General features: G+C 49.3%; 1 protein-coding gene across 1 annotated transcript in view; it reads left to right on the forward strand.

Moving 5' to 3' along the window:
* Slc7a1 (solute carrier family 7 member 1) overlaps positions 1–17,976 on the forward strand; it is a 69,295-nt gene extending 51,319 nt beyond the window's left edge. The window contains exons 5-13 of the mRNA XM_038345370.1: positions 643–817; positions 2,996–3,114; positions 3,679–3,901; positions 4,999–5,138; positions 8,527–8,629; positions 10,674–10,888; positions 11,125–11,291; positions 11,710–11,818; positions 13,176–17,976. Of these exons, the coding sequence (XP_038201298.1) occupies positions 643–817; positions 2,996–3,114; positions 3,679–3,901; positions 4,999–5,138; positions 8,527–8,629; positions 10,674–10,888; positions 11,125–11,291; positions 11,710–11,818; positions 13,176–13,279 (1,355 nt within the window). The 3' untranslated portion in view covers positions 13,280–17,976. The remainder of the gene's footprint in view (positions 1–642; positions 818–2,995; positions 3,115–3,678; positions 3,902–4,998; positions 5,139–8,526; positions 8,630–10,673; positions 10,889–11,124; positions 11,292–11,709; positions 11,819–13,175) is intronic.
* Positions 17,977–19,116: the final 1,140 nt, after the last annotated feature.

A 19,116-nucleotide genomic window follows, 5' to 3' on the forward strand; every position in this document is an offset into this window, starting at 1 on the left:
GTGTGGGAGTCCCAAGGCTGTGAGGATGTTTTGGGGTCACTTGATTATTCAGTTTTGTTTGTAATGTGAGTTTATGAGCTAGAACTGGTCAAACTTAAACATTATTTTACGTATACTAAGTATGAGGAGGGACCATATATGTTACCAGTTCCTAGAACACTGGTCACTGCCATCATGACTGGTATCGCCACATAAACCTGCACCATTCCTCATCCAGAGACCTCTCATCCTACCAAGAAATTGAACCAAGTGACACTTCCTCAGAGAGAATAAATTCCCTTTAACTTCCTTATAGTTTCTTTCCCCTGCTTGATGCATGGATCAAGCCTTTGCCCATCCTCCACCAAGGGCTTGCTCGTCATGGAAGGCCACGGTCCAGACTTCTACAGACCTTTAGGGCAGCACAGTGCCCTCCTCCAATCCCTAAGGATCCGGAACGCGAGCACCGCACTATCTGTGGTTGTTTAGATTTCTGCTTCTAGAGCCACACACAGTTCAGCCATGCTCCCTGAGACTCAGAGCTCTTCGGAGGTCCCGTGCCCATTGTTTTCTTCCTCCCCTGTCTCTTTGTCCCCTGTTCCCGAATGAACAGAACTCCTGGCTAACACTTCTACACGGCTTTCTGTTTGTGCCTTTTCTTAGGCTTGTTAACTCTTGGTGTCAAAGAGTCAGCCATGGTCAACAAAGTGTTCACCTGCATCAACGTCCTGGTCCTGTGCTTCATCATGGTGTCGGGATTCGTCAAAGGGTCCGTTAAAAACTGGCAGCTCAAGGAGGAGGACTTCTGGAATAGATCCAGCCCTCTCTGTAGGAACAAGTGAGTTTGTTTTATGTGTTCCTTTGGCATGCGACAGTTCTCCGTATTTGGTATTTGGGGTCACATACAGGTATTGGCTGATGCACTTTGTAGGATAACACATACCTTTAACTATTACGTGATTTTAACGTATCTTATAAAAGTGCTTTGCTTTGCTTTCCTTTCCCAGTGAAGTAGCTAAAGAGTTTTATTTTTAAAAGATAATTGATTAATGTATTTATTTACTGTGTAAACCTAGCCAGCCTCCGACTCCTAGCGATCCACCTGCTTTTGCCTCCCAAGTACTGGGACCAAAGGTGTTCAGTGCTGTACTACAGTGTCTTCTGCAAGTTCCGGTTACTGAGGAAACAAAGCCCAATGGTTATAACGTCATTTTAATCTTGGTCAAATTTTCAGATGCATCTTGGTGTCTCAGGACACACAAGGGGAAGTTGTCTGTGATTCTGTTTTCATTAAGGCTAGTGCTGAAATTGCCACGATGAGGGGACTTTTGTGAGACACCGTGGCTTTCTCTGAGAGCGGCTGGCCATCTTGGAACCCCAGATGTCTTCATTTGTTCTGTCCTGCGTGATGACGACTTTTGGCGTCTATCACTCGTTAGTGCTGGACGGGGTGTGCAAACATACCCTAGATTTTTCCAGAAGGGAAACTAGAATAAGGTACAGACAGGGTATGCCCACAGTGTCTGAAGGTGAGCCCGGCACGCCTCTTCCACATCCCCACCCCAGCCCATCCACACGTTTCTACCCCCCCACCCCCGTCTTCATTCCCTCCACCAGGATCCAGTGAGTAGCCACATGTAGCTACAGGGGAGTCTGGGAAGTGCTGCCCCGCGCTTGAGATCTGAGCAGTCGTGCACACCACGTTGGGCACTGGCTACAGCCTTTATTACGACTGCAATGGAAGCAGGAAGGTGTTGCATTAGATACACAAAACTCCCAGTGCTACTATCCTCTAATGATCAGTTCAAATAAAGTATTTTCTTTCCTTTCATAAATTCTGCTGTGGAGAAATGAGCACTTTTACTGCCTCATTCCCAAACATCCTGGAGTCAGTTATATTTATGCCACATTTATTGGTCTGCGTGAATTGAGGGTGGAGTGAAGCCAACTCAAAATATGCTTTGAAGCGCCACGGTAGACTTTGGAAACTCCGGAGGAGGTCGCCTTTCATTGGCTGCTATTTACAGGCGGGAGTGAGACAGAGAGGACTTTTCTTGTTTCCTGGTGGCTCACGTGTGTCATTGCAGCTCACATGGGCTAGCAGCAGTAATTGCGTTTCCCAGTTGTCCCCGTCACTGGCCGGCCGCAGGGATGGTTTCCACAGCACCCACTGACCCACCTCCCAGACAGGGCGACATTTGTTGCCTGGGTGGGGCTGCTGGGCCACAGGGGACCGCGGCTCTAGGAGCGGCTTTCTACAGGCCAGGCGCCCAGCTCTTCCATTTTCATGGTCTATAAATGGTCTTATTTAATTTATTTATTCATTTCCCTTTTTCCAGCTATAGATTTGCATTTTCTCACAACATCCCCGTGTAGTCACATATAAAGTCGCCTGTCCCTCAGTGACAGCCCCACGTCTTCCTCCTTCCCAGACCCCCCTCACGTGGAGGACCCCTGGCCGTCTTTGTGAGAGCAAGCCTTCAGTGGTAACACCTGCACTTTAGCTGCAGTAATCCCCCCCCCCCCATTTACACGGGAGCACAAGGAATAGGACGGTGACTGAAAATCAGTTGCCTGTGTAAAACCTTATCTTGTTTAGAAAGGTCTGGTTTTAGACTTAAGCTCCTGGTGCATACGGGGCCTGGGTCAGAGTAGTATTCCCAGCTGATGGTTTCCTGGGGAGAAGACCAGAGAGAGCGCATACACAGTGTCGAAATTTGCCTGTGTCCCATCAGACTCCCGCCTCTCCCTATCAAAGTCTCTACGTAGAAAATGTTTCTGGAAGGGTTAATAGTGTGTGCCATTGGGGCTCTGGGCCCTGGGGAGGAGAGGCCTGCTATCCTCTGAGCGCCCTCACTGGGGGACTGGGGACTGGGAGGTTTAAGCACTGTGTTGTTTTGTTTTGTTTTGTTTTGTTTTGTTTTCAGAGTAGCGCTATCCCCCAAATGAAGCTGTGCAGCAGGTGTTCTAATCTTTGCGTTTTTTTTTTTTTCTTTTCTCTTTCGTTTCCCCGTAGTGACACAAACGTGAAACATGGTGAGGGAGGGTTCATGCCCTTTGGGTTCTCTGGCGTCCTGTCAGGGGCAGCCACATGCTTCTATGCCTTCGTGGGCTTCGACTGCATCGCCACCACAGGTATGTGGACTCCCCTCCCATGGGTCCCTGCTCCCTTGCCACCCCTGCCAGTGATCCCTTTCCTGTTGGCACACTCCACTTGCCGCTCTGGTCCCACAGGAGTAACTGTGGAGGTCTGTCGTTTCCTGCTGATCTCTTCTCACTCTCTCGGCTGCCTTCCGACATCCCCTGGGAGCAGGGCCCGACAGGAAATTACATCATTGACGTCAGCAGGGCTGTGTCGTTAGCGCGGGGACAATGACCGTGCGGCTGCAGCCTGATTTCATATCTGCATGCCCAGGCCATTGTAATAACAACGTCCTGGCAGACGGACTAGGTCAGGCTCCCTCGAGCCTCAGCTTCTCTCAGCCAAAGGAAACGAGCCTCTCCCTTAGCTGACCTGTGATAGAGAGGTCGGGAACACCCTCTCGGGCTGTGGTTGTGTGGCGGGCGTTACCCAGGGCCCTGCTCTGTCACAGGAAGGGCAGGCTGAGCCCTGTGGGGCATGCGCTTTAGTGTGATCATGTAGAGGACGCGATGCCTCTTGCTCTGGTTCCCTCACCAACTGACATCTGCCGCTTCCAGGCGAAGAAGTCAAGAACCCCCAGAAGGCCATTCCCGTGGGCATCGTGGCCTCGCTCCTCATTTGCTTCGTGGCTTACTTCGGGGTGTCCGCAGCCCTCACGCTCATGATGCCTTACTGCTGCCTGGACACCGACAGCCCACTGCCTGGTGCCTTCAAGTACAGTGGCTGGGAAGGGGCTAAGTACGCAGTGGCCGTCGGCTCCCTTTGCGCACTGTCTGCCAGGTGAGAGCAGCAGCTTCCTGAGTCCCGCCAACCCCAAGCACCCCAATGCCAGTGGTGTGGCTTGTGTGTACGAACCCCAGCACCCCAACGCCAGTGGTGTGGCTTGTGTGTACGAACCCCAGCATCCCACCGCCAGTGGTGTGGCTTGTGTGTACCAACCCGAGCACCCCAACGCCAATGGTATGGCTCATTATGTATCAGTTCTAGCACTCCAATGCCAATGGTATGACTTTTGCATTTTGTTACTATAAGTTATTTGTGTTATTAATACAGGTGTTCTCCTTTATCCACGGGGAACTACACTTGAGACCTCTAATGGATTCCTGGAACAATAGATCATTCCAAACCCTACGTAAATTTGGCACAGTGAGATTAACACCAGTAGCTAAGGGTATAATAGAAGCATTATTTTGTCCTGACCTTTAAAAAAGGTAAAACTATCAATTGCATATTTCTGGAATTTTCCATCTAATATTCATCCTGTCGTTGACTACAGAAAGTGAAACTCGGTAAGAGGAAGCCACCGTACTTTTGTGAAGAACTGGGGCCAACTTTTGTGCATGATGCTTGGCAAGGAAATGGCTTCCTGCTCCTGACTTTGACCTCTGAACCAGGCCCCCTCTTTGATCGCTGTACTTTTGGCCTCTAGTTTGGCTGTAAGGCAGAAGCTCCTTTAAGTAAAGAGTGGGTGCCTTTTAATGAGGCACATAACCCCCAACTGCAACACGCAGCAACGCTTGCACGCCTGCAGTGCTTCCCCGCCAGCTTGTGTAAACAGGAACTGTTTGCTAATGATTGGCCTCAGCCAGGAGTGATTGTAGGTGTCAGTGCAAGCGCTCTCTCATGGATGTTGCTCCTGGTTTGCACACACCCTTCTGTTAGGTGCTCCCGTTCTTTTCGTTGCTCTTTCTTACATCTACAGTGTGAGTTCTGTGGGGCGCTGAGCCCTAGAGCCTTGGGTGACAAGCATTATGGAAGGAGTGGATCTTGGTGCAGGCGGATACCCCTCCTTGGTGGTGGTCACGCCTGGGTCTTCCGAGGCCTTTTTTGGCCAGTGCCATATTTTCACTCACGTGTTTTGCCTCTTTCTCACCCAGTCTCCTAGGCTCCATGTTTCCCATGCCCCGAGTTATCTACGCTATGGCTGAGGACGGACTACTGTTTAAATATTTGGCCAGAGTCAACGAGAGGACCAAGACACCAGTGATTGCTACGCTGACCTCGGGCGCCATTGCTGGTAAACACTGGGACGCATTTCCCATTCTGCTGTTTGAACAGCTAAGTCAGCATCCTTAGGGTGACACCTAGAAGTCTACTTGTCCACATGAACTGTGAAAAAGCTGCAACTCGTCCGTTAGCGCTTTCGAAACTACAGCTTTTTATACTCAGAATGGGGTTCACTAAAAGATAACTGCCTTTAAAAGAACATTTTTTTAGACTTATTTTATGTGTATAGGTGTTTTGACTGTACGTGTGTGCACCCAGTGTGTGACTGGTGCCCGTGGAGGCCAGAAGAGGACATCAGGTCCCCCAGAACTGGAGTTCCAGATGGTTGTGAGCCAGCATGTGTTTGCTGGGAACTGAGCTCGGGTCCTCTACAAGAGCAGCCAATGCTTTTAACTGCTGAGCCAGCTCTCTAGCCCTAGATAACTGTACGTTTGATAAAAGACAAAGAAGGCAGGTTTCCAGAGAATGGGATAAAATTATTCTTAGAGTTTAGCTTTTGCTGTGATCTCTGTAGGCAGAGCTCACACACATACGACTATCCTTTCAAAGACACCCATCTTCCCTGCCTATTGAGTATTTCCTTGTGTAGCATTTGGTAAGCTGGCCTTTTGCATAACCCAAGCCAAGAGGACTTATGGGTAAGCTCCAGAAAGTCTAGTGTCCATGCATCTTAGCTTATAGATTCACTGGAGCATGAATGCCTCGCTCAGTCATTTTTTTTTAAAGCTTGTACCATCTTTTTCCCAGGGAGCATATGTAGGGTTATGCTGTTTGCCCTCAAATAACAATAGAGCCAGAGCAGAGGAAGTTTCCTTTGCAATCATGTTCATCCCCAGGATGTGTAGCTGTGACAGATGAACTCTGTAAACTAAAGGACCTTTGGGCAATATTGGGGGACCCGAAGGAAGCCCGCATGCCCACTGCCGTGCGTCCAGCAGTCTGTTATTTCTTCCTTTCACGACTGAGGTTAGAGCCCACTGTTCAGCTAGAGAAGTGGTGACCCAGGGTCACACCCAGGAAGGCAGAGCTGCTCCTGATTCCTGTTTGTATCCATGCCAGAAGAAGTTTCCTACAGAACCCAACCAGCACCAGGGTCTTCTTTGATTGGGACTCATGATACCACACAAGTTGTATCTTAGTGTCATGTCAAATGGCAACTAGTCAGGCGACTGACTGTCTGTCTTCATCTGCCATCTATGGATTTTCAGAACAGGGTTTCTCTGTGTAGCCTTGGCTGTCCTGAAGCTCACTTTTTTGAGCAGGTTGGCCTCGAACTCACAGAGAGCTTCCTGTTTCTGCCTCTTGAGCACTGGGATTAAAGGCATGCAACACCACCACCTGACTGACAATTGACCCTCTTAAATGAACAAATGATTTACTAGTTTTATTAGTATGTATACCTTAGTAAAGCATTTTAGTTTTGTGACTATTATTATATTAAAAAAGAAAACAAAATTATTTACCAATATTTCTGCATGTAATTATAGTAGTCAGGTTCTGGGCACCGGGTCACAATATGACTCAAGTGACTGAGTAATTTGTTCAGTTCCCACATAATTTGATACGGTTTCCTTGCTGTACTCATAAGGGAGGTCCACCGATGACCTTTCAGATGACTTGAAAGTGCACACACTCGTCAAGCCAAGTGTCTGTCCATTACCCCACCTTTGGTGGGATTAACATTTGGTATTCTAAAATCACCTCACAGGGTAGCAGTTTGGGCTTCTCTGTGACCAAGAGTGGAGGCAGGCATGGCATGCACGGGCAGAAGGTGTTCCGATTATATATTATATCCACTACTCTCTGATCTTAGTATTCATCATCAACTTAAATTTGTTTAGCTTGCATCGATCTGGTGGGACTTCAGGAACAGAGATGTTTATGGGAAATTGATAGTGTCGTGGTCTGCTTTACTTCGTATTGATTTGCGTGTGACTTGAAAATATCCCAAAGTAGATCCTGCCCAATTATTGTTTAAATGGGAACACTGGCATTATTCATTGACATTAATAGACACACAGGGGCTTGTTAAACAAACACACGTTTATCCTGCCACTGGAGACTGAGCTTGCATTTACTAGGCTCGTGCTGTACCATGGACCCAGACTTTCCCAGCACCTGTGTTCAGTTCTCCTAAAGGCCAAAGTTGGGTGGCAGGATTGCAAGGTTGGTTTGGTGTCGGGGATAGTACCATTTAGGGAACTTTTCACATGTGAGGATGACTGTTTTCCCTCCTTACTTACCTGCCTAGGGTAGGAGCTTCTGGGACCTCCCATCCCCATTATCTCCTGATACATGTGTCTTTAGGTGATACGCTAGCAGGCGCTAGCAGGCCAGACACCGTGGTCTGCCCTCTGCAAGGCTGGGTACCTAGAACTCTTCAACAGTGCTGGCTGGGTGGGTGGGTGGTGGGTGGAGGAGGCCTGAGTGGTTAATGGCTATGGTAGGATGGATGGAACAATGATGGATAGGTGCATGTGGGAATAGAGTGCGGATGGATGCAGGAAGGGAAGATGAGTGGGTGAATGATGGAGGGTCGATGCCCAGACGGAAGAGAGACATGTGAGCAGATGGAGGAATACAGATAAATATGGATAGACGGGGAAGATGAATGGGTAGGTGATAGATATATAGATGGGCGCGTGGATGTGGCTGTCCATGAGTCACCAACATGTGGCAGAAGTCACAGCGGGGCCAGAGTTGGAAGAATCTGATACAAGCTGGGCAGTGGTGGCATACGTGGGAGGCAGAGGCGGGTGGATCTCAGTGAGTTCAAGGCCAGCCTGGTCTACATAGCGAGTTCCAGGACAGCCAGGGTTTTTAACACAGAGAAACCCTGTCTTGAAGAAGAGAGAGAGAGAGACGAAAGAACAATAAGAATCTGATGCAGATTCTGGGTCTTCCATCCACTAATTATAAACTCTTGGCTGAACTTGCTAACGTACAGTATTCGTCTGTAGTGTTGGGTTGACTTAGAAGATTAACCGGAGCCGGGCGGTGGTGGCGCACGCCTTTAATCCCAGCACTCGGGAGGGAGAGGCAGGTGGATCTCTGAGTTCGAGGCCAGCCTGGTCTACAAGAGCTAGTTCCAGGACAGGCTCTAGAAAACTACAGGGAAACCCTGTCTCGAAAAAAAAAAAAAAGAAGAAGAAGATTAACCGGAAGGTGGAGCAGGAGGAGGAAGAAGAAAGTACTCTGTGCAAGTGTTAATGTTAATTGTTTCTATTTCTTGAGAACTTTTTCAACTTGAGCCTGTCTTCAACTGAGCAATGTTTTTCTCATGGTCAGGCTGAGTGAGGGTGGGGCTGGGTGTACCCCAGATTACAGATGAGGGGTAGTTCTAACTATAAGAATGGGCCGAGGGCCACTCGCAACCCTGATGTCTGTCTTCTCCCCAGCTGTGATGGCCTTCCTCTTTGAATTGAAGGACCTGGTAGACCTCATGTCCATTGGCACTCTCCTGGCTTATTCTCTGGTGGCAGCCTGTGTGTTGGTCTTAAGGTAGGTATGGCTTTCTTGGTTTCCATGACAAACCTTAGACGGCCCCATTATGGGTGTTTTAGCCCTTCTGACAAATGGTGTATGAGTTTATAAGCTGTAATATTCAGGTTATATTAGCTTAATTGGAGGCTGCTGAGTAGAAAGTACAATGTGGTCAGTGCTCCGTCCCCCATGTGTCTCATTGTCATCTCATCCGTGTGCCCTGCCCCCTTCCCACACATAAGCCGGTTCCTCCTATCATGTCCTTTATTTTCTGTGGCTAAATGCTAGAAGGTTAAAGACAAGTCTGTAGCACCAGCATTGTTCTGAGTCTGGGATCCGAAATTTAAAAGGCTTAGGGCAGTGACTTCGGTTGGCCCAATTGCCGGCAGAGATGACCCTGGGGGCTACTCCCAGAGTGTATCAGCAGAATCTAAGGCCTATGAAACCGGGCCAGTATGATGCTTCTGTCCCCTGACGTGGTGTGGTGTAACTTTCAGGGACACTGGATTCCAGTTGGTTATCTTTTGAGGGCAGTAGCATTAAATTGGCTTTAGAGGTACAAGAGCTTGGATCCACGGTGTCTCATCCACCCAGAGCTTCCCAGAGCATGGGCCTGGGCTCCATCTTTGCTTGGACGTGGAGGAACAGGGATCTGCTCTAAGGACGGCCAGAGGTGGCATTTGTCATGAGAACATGTATTCACAACGACTGCTTTTATCACTCAGCCAGAGCTTTCTTCTCTTAAGGCGTTTCCTCTTAGAAGGCAAATAGCTTCATTTTCTCCCAGCACCCAATTTCCATAACACTTAGGCTGGCCCCTACTAGTGACTTGGCAGGGTCAGCTTAGGCAAGTTCATGGACCCCCTAATTCAGTTCTAGGGGCTCCACACTAATGTGTTCCCTGAGCTCCACCCACTTCCTTAATTGGCCAAATCACCAGGCATAGGTGAGTCTATGGGAAGAACGGTTAGCTGTCTTGCTGCACACTCTTCTGGTACTTGGAACTGATTACCCGCAAAGCCGTTCACAAGGTACCCTGCTTCTAAAAGCTGGCGAGAGCCTGTCTGGTTGAGGCAAGGACCCGCCCTCGTGTAAACAGGTCTCATCTCCAGGTAGCTCGTGTCTTGGAAGTCATGCCACCATCTTAATTCTTATCTGGCTCTGCAGTTACTCTAGGATTTAGAATAGCTTCGTCCTGTTAGGTCATGCAGACAGAGCTTGCCCACCCGCCAGCCTGTGGTCAACGATTCTCCAGCTTCCTGTAGCAAGTGGAATCCCCGCGTTACCGCTTCTTATCTTTGTCCTCACTTTGAGCTCTGGACAATGGTTTGGCGAGAAGGGCCCTAACATTGTCACATCCAAGGGTCACTGCTACTTTCCTTGATCAAGAGAACCTCTCTGGGACATTTCACTGGACTGCTTTTCTGTGGTCGCCCCATTGTTACACCCAAAGTGGGACACCAAGGTTGAGTATTGACCCAAAGTGGAAAAACTTGATCTGTCTTTTGTTCTTATATTGCTAGAGACTGCACCGTTCTCTACCCATTTACAGCCCATGTCCTTATCTTTGAAGGCTCATTGAGAACTTAAACTGACATGTGTGTCCTTTTGTTTTGAGGGGCGCAGAAGGGTGGGCAGGGTTTCTCTGTGTAACAGCCTTGGCAGCCTGGAACTCACTCTGTAGACCAGGCTGGCGTCAAACTCACAGAGATACACACCTGCCTCTGCCTCCTGAGTACTGGGATTAAAAGCGTGCACAACCACACCGGGCATGTGTGTCTTTTCTTTTCCATTTTGGCTTTTTGAGACAGGGTTTCTCTGTTGTAGTCCTGGCTGTCCTGGAACTGGCTCTATAGACCAGACTGGCCTTGGACTCATAGAGCTCCACCTGCAATTTTATTTAGATTTAGTTTTACTATTTTATGCATATGAGTATTTTGCCTGCCTACACCTGTTCACTACATATGTGCTGGTGCTCGAGGAGGTGGTGAGCCTCCATGTGGGACTGGGAATGGAAACAAAAGCAGGTAACAGCACTCGTGCCATGGGCGTGTCTTTACAGGTACCAACCAGAACAACCTAACCTGGTATACCAGATGGCCAGAACCACCGACGAGTTAGATCAAGTAGACCAGAATGAGGTCAGTGCCAGTGACTCGCAGACGGGCTTTTTACCAGTAGCCGAGAAGTTTTCTCTGAAAACCGTCCTCTCACCCAAGAATATGGAACCATCCAAATTCTCAGGGCTAATTGTGAATGTTTCAGCCAGTCTCCTAGGTAAGAGCTCCCCTTTTCCTGGGAAGGAGTTTGAGGTCTGTCTTGGTGCCCTGTGGCTTCTGGTCCACAGGGATGAGAGCAGGGTTGGGATGGGGAAGAAGGTGGGAAAGATGAGTGGCACCAGCTTTTCATTCTCATTTAACTCATGACCCGGATGCAGTCTCCTTTTGAGAGATTTGGGGAGATCTATGGTATGTATGGCCGTTCTTCCCCACTCTTCTTTTTCTCTCTTTTAGCCGTTCTTATCGTCATTGTGTGCATTGTGGCCGTGCTTGCGAGAGAGGCCCTGGCTGAAGGGACACTGTGGGCAGTCTTTGTGATGACAGGGTCAGTCCTCCTCTGCATGCTCGTGACAGGCATCATCTGGAGGCAGCCTGAGAGCAAAACCAAGCTCTCATTTAAGGTGAGCAGGCCTGTAGGGGATATACTGATGGGTCACAGACATTTTCTGCCAGAAAGCTGGGCCTTTGTGACTGGCCAGTCCTGGGAATTTTACCGTTTAAGCTTGGGGACCCTCGGAGCACAAAATAACTTGCTAAGTCAGGGCATGTCTCTAGAAACAGGAACCCCTCTGTCTCCCAGTACTGAATTAGTGGGATACACACCTCATCTCCAAGGGCCTCTTATTAAATGTCCTGATGTCATGGCATTCCTTGGTGTTGGGGGTGACTGAGGCAGCTACAGTTTTCAGACAACAATAACAGTCTAACCTTGGGGATAAAATGGATGTCCCTCTTCTAGGCTCTTACGAGGGATGTATGGGGCAGTTCTTTTTGGAGCACGCCACCTCTCATCTGATACTGCCTCGTGTCTCTCTGCAGGTACCCTTTGTCCCCATACTTCCTGTCTTGAGCATCTTCGTGAACGTCTATCTCATGATGCAGCTGGATCAGGGCACCTGGGTCCGGTTCGCAGTGTGGATGCTGCTAGGTACGTGAGGCCATGGGTTTTGCCGAACGACACACATTCAGTATCCCAGCTTCTCTCGGAGTCCACTGTATAGGCTTGCTCACTTTCCCTCCTGCTTCTTAGCTGGAGAGCTCGTGTTGCAGAACCTGCCTCCTCTCACCTTGGCTAACACAAAGACACATGGGTAGTCAGTGGCTTGGCTCTAAAACAACATTGAACTCCTGTTATGTTTGTGGGGCCACCTTCCCCTTTCAGATACTTTTAATAGGCTGTTTTCTAAGTTTAAAAAGCATGAGATATGAGGGCTACTTACTCCTAAAGCCCCAGTTACCCCAGACAGAAAGTCTAGGTTGCACCTCTTGGTCTGTACGGACTCTAGGATCGTACAGTACCTCCCTATGAGTGCCTCACACAGAGTACCTCTGCAAGCAGGGCAGTGTGTGGTGGGGCGTGTTGTCAAGCGGGAGGCTCCTGATGGGATGGCAAATACCTTGTTTGGGGTTGACTGCTGGGGTGGTGGGCAGCCTTCACTGGGGCTGATGGTGTGTGGCCCCGCCCCCATTCCTCCACCCCAGGCATCTAACCTTAGGGCTGGCTGTAGGTGCTGGTTTCAGTCCTTTTCATTCTGTGCCTGGGTTGTGGTAGTTGGGGGAGGGGGTGAGGAAGACAGGACGACTGACATGGGACTAGCCTTGATGTGTGTCCTGGGACCCTGAAAGCTCATGAGTACAAAGAGGGCTTTTCTTTGTATGGACTGGGAAAAGGGACCTCGTTTGCTGTCCACTGTCCACTATGACCCATTTCTCGGTGGTGGAGGTGCCTGGGTTGTAGAGTGTGATCTCCTTTCCTGGACTCCAGGCAGCTGAGCCCTTCGGGACGGCGTTCCTATGTCGGTTGCACAGGTGGCCCTGAGCCGTGTGCTCACAGTCCCTTGTGGGTCGTTCACAGTCGCCACTGCTGCTGATGTGGGGAGCCCTGGGGGCTGGGTCAGTGCATCCTGTGCTCGCTGCATTTCCTGCTGACTGCCATCTCCAGTCTTAGGAAAAAAAAAAAAAAAAACCCAACAGAGCCCATGAGCCAGTCTAGGCACAGTACCTGCTAGAAGTCCCATCCTGGAAAGGAACAGTGTCTCTCTGGTACTCTGAGGCCACCTAGTGGCAGACAACAGCCCAACATCCTGCTACTCAGGAAGGCCAGTGTGTAACCACCTACATAGTTTTGCCACCGTGCAAGCAGGACACTGTGACTGACCTCACTCCTGGGGCCCTGGGTTGCCTCTACGGGTCTACTTGGGCAGCCCCCTGTGGCTCCTACGCCAGTGTGGGTCTGACAGTCCTGCCTGCTTTCTTCTCACCTCTGCTCCCCTCTCTACCCGTAGGCTTCAGCATCTACTTCGGTTATGGGCTGTGGCACAGCGAGGAGGCGAACCTGGCTGCTGGCCCAGCAAGGACTCCTGACAGCAACTTGAACCAGTGCAAATGACGCGAAGCCCCACCCACCGAGGTGGCAGCGGTTGAGGGGTGCCCCTAGAGGCCTGGGACCTCACACTCTCTCCACCCATGCCGTAGGATCCGTCCACATCCCCGGTGTCACCAAAGGTGCTGTGCGCTGGACTGAAGCCTCAGCCACAGCTGACATAACCCGGCCAGACAGCTCTGCAGCCAGCTCCTGAGGTCCTGGTCACTTCCAGACAGCTCCTTGGTCTCATATCCCCCATGAACAAAGAAAGCAGCCCTCCTCCCTGCCAGCTGGGCACTCTTCGCTGCTGCAGCCCCCAGTAGAAGCAAGGCCCCCTTCTCCTCTTCCTTGGGAAGCAGGCCTCCCTGGGACCACCCTGGTATTATTGTTCATGTGCACACTCCCGATCCTTAGAGCGTCTTTCTATCAGCCCAGTCAGGACAGCCTACCGGCCACAAGATCCGAGACTAACCCTATGAGATGGCATGTCCCCAGCAGTGCTGCCCAATGGCCAATCAATTGCCGAGTACCTAAAGAGGAAGCACTGACTCTTATCTTACTGCTTCCAGGCTGGGGTGATAGGTCTGGACCTCAGACACACAACTTTTCCCGGCCTCTGACATGGCGACAGACCCCAGCACAGTATACGCCATTCGTCTTAAGAACAGAAGGCGGAAGACCCCTAGAGGGATCAGTGGTGTCAAGGTGGGAAGGCCGGCTCTGCCCGCGTGGACTAGGGGACATTCTCTAGTTCCATTCCTGGCTGGCTCTTGGCATCTGTCCTCACTGTCCTGAGTTATTGGAACATGAGGTCTTAGCAGGATTGAGTCAGGCTCTCAGGTCGCCTAAGGTTCTTCAGACAGGTGGTCGCTCAATGTGGGGTTGTGACGCTTTCTCTGGCCACTGACGCCATCCTGGTGGCCCCTTACATGTAAGGAGGGCTGTGACTCACCCCACCAGATTAAGCTGGGGCTTAATGTTAACTTGGAAAACAGCCAGCTAATTGCCAAGTGCCATCAGCTTGTGGCTCAAGGCGTGTGGTCTGCACATGACATTGCTATCCTTCTTGTATTCTCTCTTTCAAGCGCTGTGGTGGCTTTGCCTGCTGCTGGTGAGATTTTTCAACCGGGCCTGGACCTTTTGCTTCCTGTGTTTGCCTGCATTTCCCCTCCCCCACACCCTCAGCTCTCTGGGTGGGGCATCAGGGACTCTGTAGACAAACCAAGGATAGTGAAAATGCCAGTGGATTCTCATTTCAGAGCCATTCAGAGCCAATCCCCCACCCCCACCCCCACCCCCATGTTGAAATGGGGAAGGCCAGTGTCTTAGGCTAGCGTAAATGATGTTTTTGAAGCCTAGCTTTCTTTCCTACCTATCTGGCCTTTGAAACGAGATTGGTGGAAGCAGACTGGGTATACCGATGTCTTCCCGGTGCTCTAGAAGGTTCTTGGAAACACAGGATAGCGTGTAGCCCACGTGCTGCAGGCAATAGGTATAGCACTTGCCTAGCATATGCAGGACCTCAGCTTCTGTCCCCAGGACTCCAGAAAAGTAGGGAGTGCAGCTGGGTGGCCAGTCCAGGTTCTGGCCACCTTCCGGGTGCTTTGCCTCACAGGCTGTCTGAGAATATTTCAAAGGGAGTATTGTAAGACCCTAAAGGTTGAGTTTCCAAAGATAGGTATTTAAATTTATGTAGATTGGTGCTGTAAAAATATTTTTGATAAATATTAACTTATTTTTTTCAGGTCTTGATTATCTGTTGTCTTCTTAGGGCCTGTTAAGTATCTGTCTGATTTTTTTCCCTTATTATTTTTCTACATAGACAAAGATGAAGAGAGTGCCCAGTGAGGTATCGGGAGAAAATTTTTTTTTAACCTTAGTTTCTTTCTTTAGTTTCCCTTCAGGGATAAGGTTTCACTCTGTAGCTGGCTTAGATTTAAGTATTATAGCCCAGGCTAGCCTCTGCCTCAGCCTCCTGATGCTAAGATTAGAGGTGTAAGCCACTACTCCCGCTTACCTGTCACTGCTTTCTGGGTGAAACCTTCCTGTCTAAAGCAGCGTAACCTCGTGTTTACAATGACATCTCAGCCTGCAGCCTGTCACCTACCAAGCGGGAAGGTGTGCTGAGGGACTCAATCCGCCACCATCTCTTCTGAGGACCTCACTAACGGTGGCAGGTCTGTCCTGCCACCGCAGAACGCAGAAGCACACGCTGGCCCCGGTTGTGGGCGGCATCCTTTACCCACTTCTTAGTCAGAAAAAGATGCTCAAGGGTGGCTTGCTTAGTAAGCGATTGGCCAGTGTGCTTTTTTCCTAAGAGTGGGTGGTCGCCAGAGGAGCTGTTTTGGGAGGGAGGCCCAGGAGCCTCGGCACACAGAGCGGTCCCTGGAGGGCACCTCCACTACGCTTCTTGTCACACTACAGTTCCTTTCTCCTGAAAGAAAAATGCGCAAGCCAATAACCAAAACAACAGACGCTGACGACAATCCCTCAGAACCAGGTGGTGTCCGTCTCTTAGCCCCCTACCCACAGAAAGGTCTCACTCTGTTGTCCGGCTTGGCCAGTATTTCCTACCTAGTTGGGACTTAGACATTCTAGAAACATATCCCCATGTCTCGTTTATCCCCACCTAGAGTATTCACATTGGAAAGACCCGTTTTTCCATAAGTTTGTGCCCCTCCTGTCTCTGGGTCTAAGCTCATGAAGAAGCCAGTATCCAAGGAACTCTGCTTAGGAGTGGGGTACAAGATGTCTCCACCTTCCAGAAGGTGACCCTGATGGAGGAAGGGGATGTTTTTTATGGAGACACAGGGCCCTCTGTATATGTGTGGAAGTATGTGTATGTACCCATTCCCATACCCCCCATCCCTGCCCGCACCCTACAGCCAGGCCGTTGTGAGTTTACTTTGCAAACAAAGAAAAAGTCGAGTCCTGTCCAGGACACTTCTCTGGAAGTTCGCTGGGCTTATACTGTTCTCGGTTGCTCACAGTTCGGCTTTACAGTGGCATCATCTCATATGTCCATCAGACAGCCATCCAGTCCCCTGAGCTGATGAGCTGGTTTGGACACCATGTCTTGGTGGCCAGAAGTGACCACAAGACTATGGGGGACATCAGGCTTCTCCACCTGCCCTTAGTGGTCAAGGGTTGGATACCCTCCCTCCTGCACATTTGGCTCAGCCGGTGTGAGCACACCAAGGGACTATGTAATCTACTCCACCCTGTCTACTGCCTGCTGCTTTTCATGCATAGGGTTGGGAAATTCGTGAGTACGTTCAGAAGGCAGACCTGAATTGGCTAGCATTTACAGTCCCCTCTCAAGAGGAGCTCGTCTAACACAGGATGAAGCTTGGAAGCAGCAGTGTGAGAAACTGGGTTCCTGGGGTAAGTGCAGGCATGCCCCACAGGCCCACCCATACCTGTCGGCAAAGTCACAGGCACTGCTGACCTGTGTACCTACCTACAATGAAAATATTCATGTCTGGCTCTCGCTAGGGCCCATCCTTTCTGACTTGAATGCCTTATGTCCCCACAGATACTTAAATCTTATTTACTAAGAGCTAACTGTTAGCATCCAAGCACTAAGGAATCTTAGTGGGGATCGAAGTGCCAGGATGCCCATCCCTTGGGGTATTGGTGGTGGGAAAAGGAAGTTGGAGTCCACATCTGATTGAGCTCCTAGCGAAGGGAGTCGCTGGCCAGAGAATACATGAAACATGGGAACTGTTACGGAATTCAAATTCTGAGTTGAATGTATGTTATGTACAGTTATTTTATGTAATTTGAACCTTATGTTTGCTGTCGTAATGAGAAGATTGTACATAAGGCTCCTTGAAGGAGAGCAAGCTGTCTGACTCGCTACACTCCTGAGGCCAATTTGGTTGTGATGAATTTTTATTTTTTTTAAAGGCAAAAAACTTTACCAACTGGGTTTTACCTCCCTCACTTGAATCCAGTCTTTCTGTACCCACTGCTCCATTTGAGCTAGGGAATATGGCGTGGCCAATGGTTTTGGGGCACAGTGACCAAGGGGGGCCCTCCTGGACCATTCTGTTACATGTGCTGAATGGCTGGCTAAAAAGCCCAGGGGAGATGAAAGATCATATCCAGGCATATTCTCAGGGTGCTGGCATGCCCAGCGGGGCCAGGAAGCAAGGTTTAGGAAGACATGTATGGACTAATTTATTGACAAGGGATACTTTCGTGTTCCTTGCCAAGCTTTTTGAGTTTGGGACTTATTTTCCCATTTGAGAAGTTATAATATATATATACATATGTATTTAAGATATTTCCTGCTTCGTTTGTGCCTTGCAGCTTCGATGGGTAGAAGATCACAAAGGGTCATGATACCGATGGGGGTTGGTTTATTATCAAACCAGAATAGTTGTGGTTTCTCCAGGACAATTTTTTTCCTTCTACTGAACATGGAGCCGTTATTAAAAGTTATGTGTGGTTTTTCATTATGTAAATTGTATATATTTTTTTGCTTGTTTAAGGTTCTATTTTTCTAATAGTCTTCTTGCAGTTTCTTATAACGGTAACGTTAGATTAAGACTGATGCTAACTGTAAATCAAGCTGGTCTCTGCTGGATCCTCATGGTTTAATTCTATTTTATTTTAAGGCCAAGTGCAAGTGTCATCCATGACCTTTTTAAAAATGTGAAACTTATGTTTCCCCTCGTTGCTGAAGACATTGTACACTGGCAACCCCCCCTCCCGTAAGTCCGTGTTATAAAATCAAAGCTATTTTGTGGTACCTTCTCTCATGCTTTTGCAGATGCTAATAAATTCTGTCTGGCTTCCACGCACACTGTGTGATCTCGGGTATCCTAGCAGCTCTTGGCCGGTTCCTGAGCCTGTTCCAGTCTGAAGAGTCAAGGGCCTGCTCGGCACCTTCAGTATCTTTCTTCTGCGTTGCGCGCAGCCGGTGGCTATGCTACTATGGCCTCGATTTTTCTAGAAGTCATTTGGGGAAGACTTTAGGCCTGTCCTTCTAGATTCTTGCTGTCTCTCCATTTAACCCCTCCAGACTCACCTGGACTTAGGGTTCATCAGCCATCCATCTTAAACTAGAGGACTTTGGTCTCAGCAAAATCCCCCCAGCCCACAGACACCAGAGAGTAGTCCTGGCTGCAACGCACACCGTCTTGGAGGAAACAGTTTTGTGCAGAGCACAGGCTGGGCCTAAGATTGTAATGCATCTAAGGATGATTGATATCTGACTCCCTGGCGCTCTAGGGAAGGGCACACTAACCATCCATTCATTCATTTATAGCACAGGAGGCAAGTCCCGCCAATTGGACTTCAGGCCCTACTTGGAGAACAGTGGTTCATAGGCTGGAAGCTGAGCTTTATCCTTGGTGCTTTCCGAGTTGACGGTGGTGGCAGACACCCAGGGGTGTATTTCTGGCACCAGGCACCAAGTCTAAGTGTCAGGCATATATCGAGAAGGGTACACATCACACACCTAGTATCCCTTGACTGCAAGTTAAAGTATTGACTCAGCACCCCCAAGACCAAGTTCTCAACACAAAGGAGATTCATTTGCCCCAGGAGGGAAAGATTAGAGAGGAGAAAGCCGTGACCCATAGGCACATGCTGGTTTATAAAGGTAAAAAGGAAAACCCCGTGTTAGGATGAGGCATTTATTTAATTTTAGTTGAACATGTTAATTAGGTGAGCCAGAGGGGCTTATGACTGTTGGATTTCAATACTTATCAAAGTAGTATAATAGCTGGACCTTGGTAGTCAGTCTCAGGAGAAGGAAGTAGCCAAATAAGGGAATAGACCTTGGTGGCTAGCTTTAGGAATGTAATCTAAAGGTTTTTAGCAAGGCAGAGGGAATGGGGGAAAAGAGCAAG

Source organism: Arvicola amphibius, chromosome 10, assembly GCF_903992535.2.
Source record: "Arvicola amphibius chromosome 10, mArvAmp1.2, whole genome shotgun sequence".
NCBI classification, from domain to species: Eukaryota; Metazoa; Chordata; class Mammalia; order Rodentia; family Cricetidae; genus Arvicola; species Arvicola amphibius.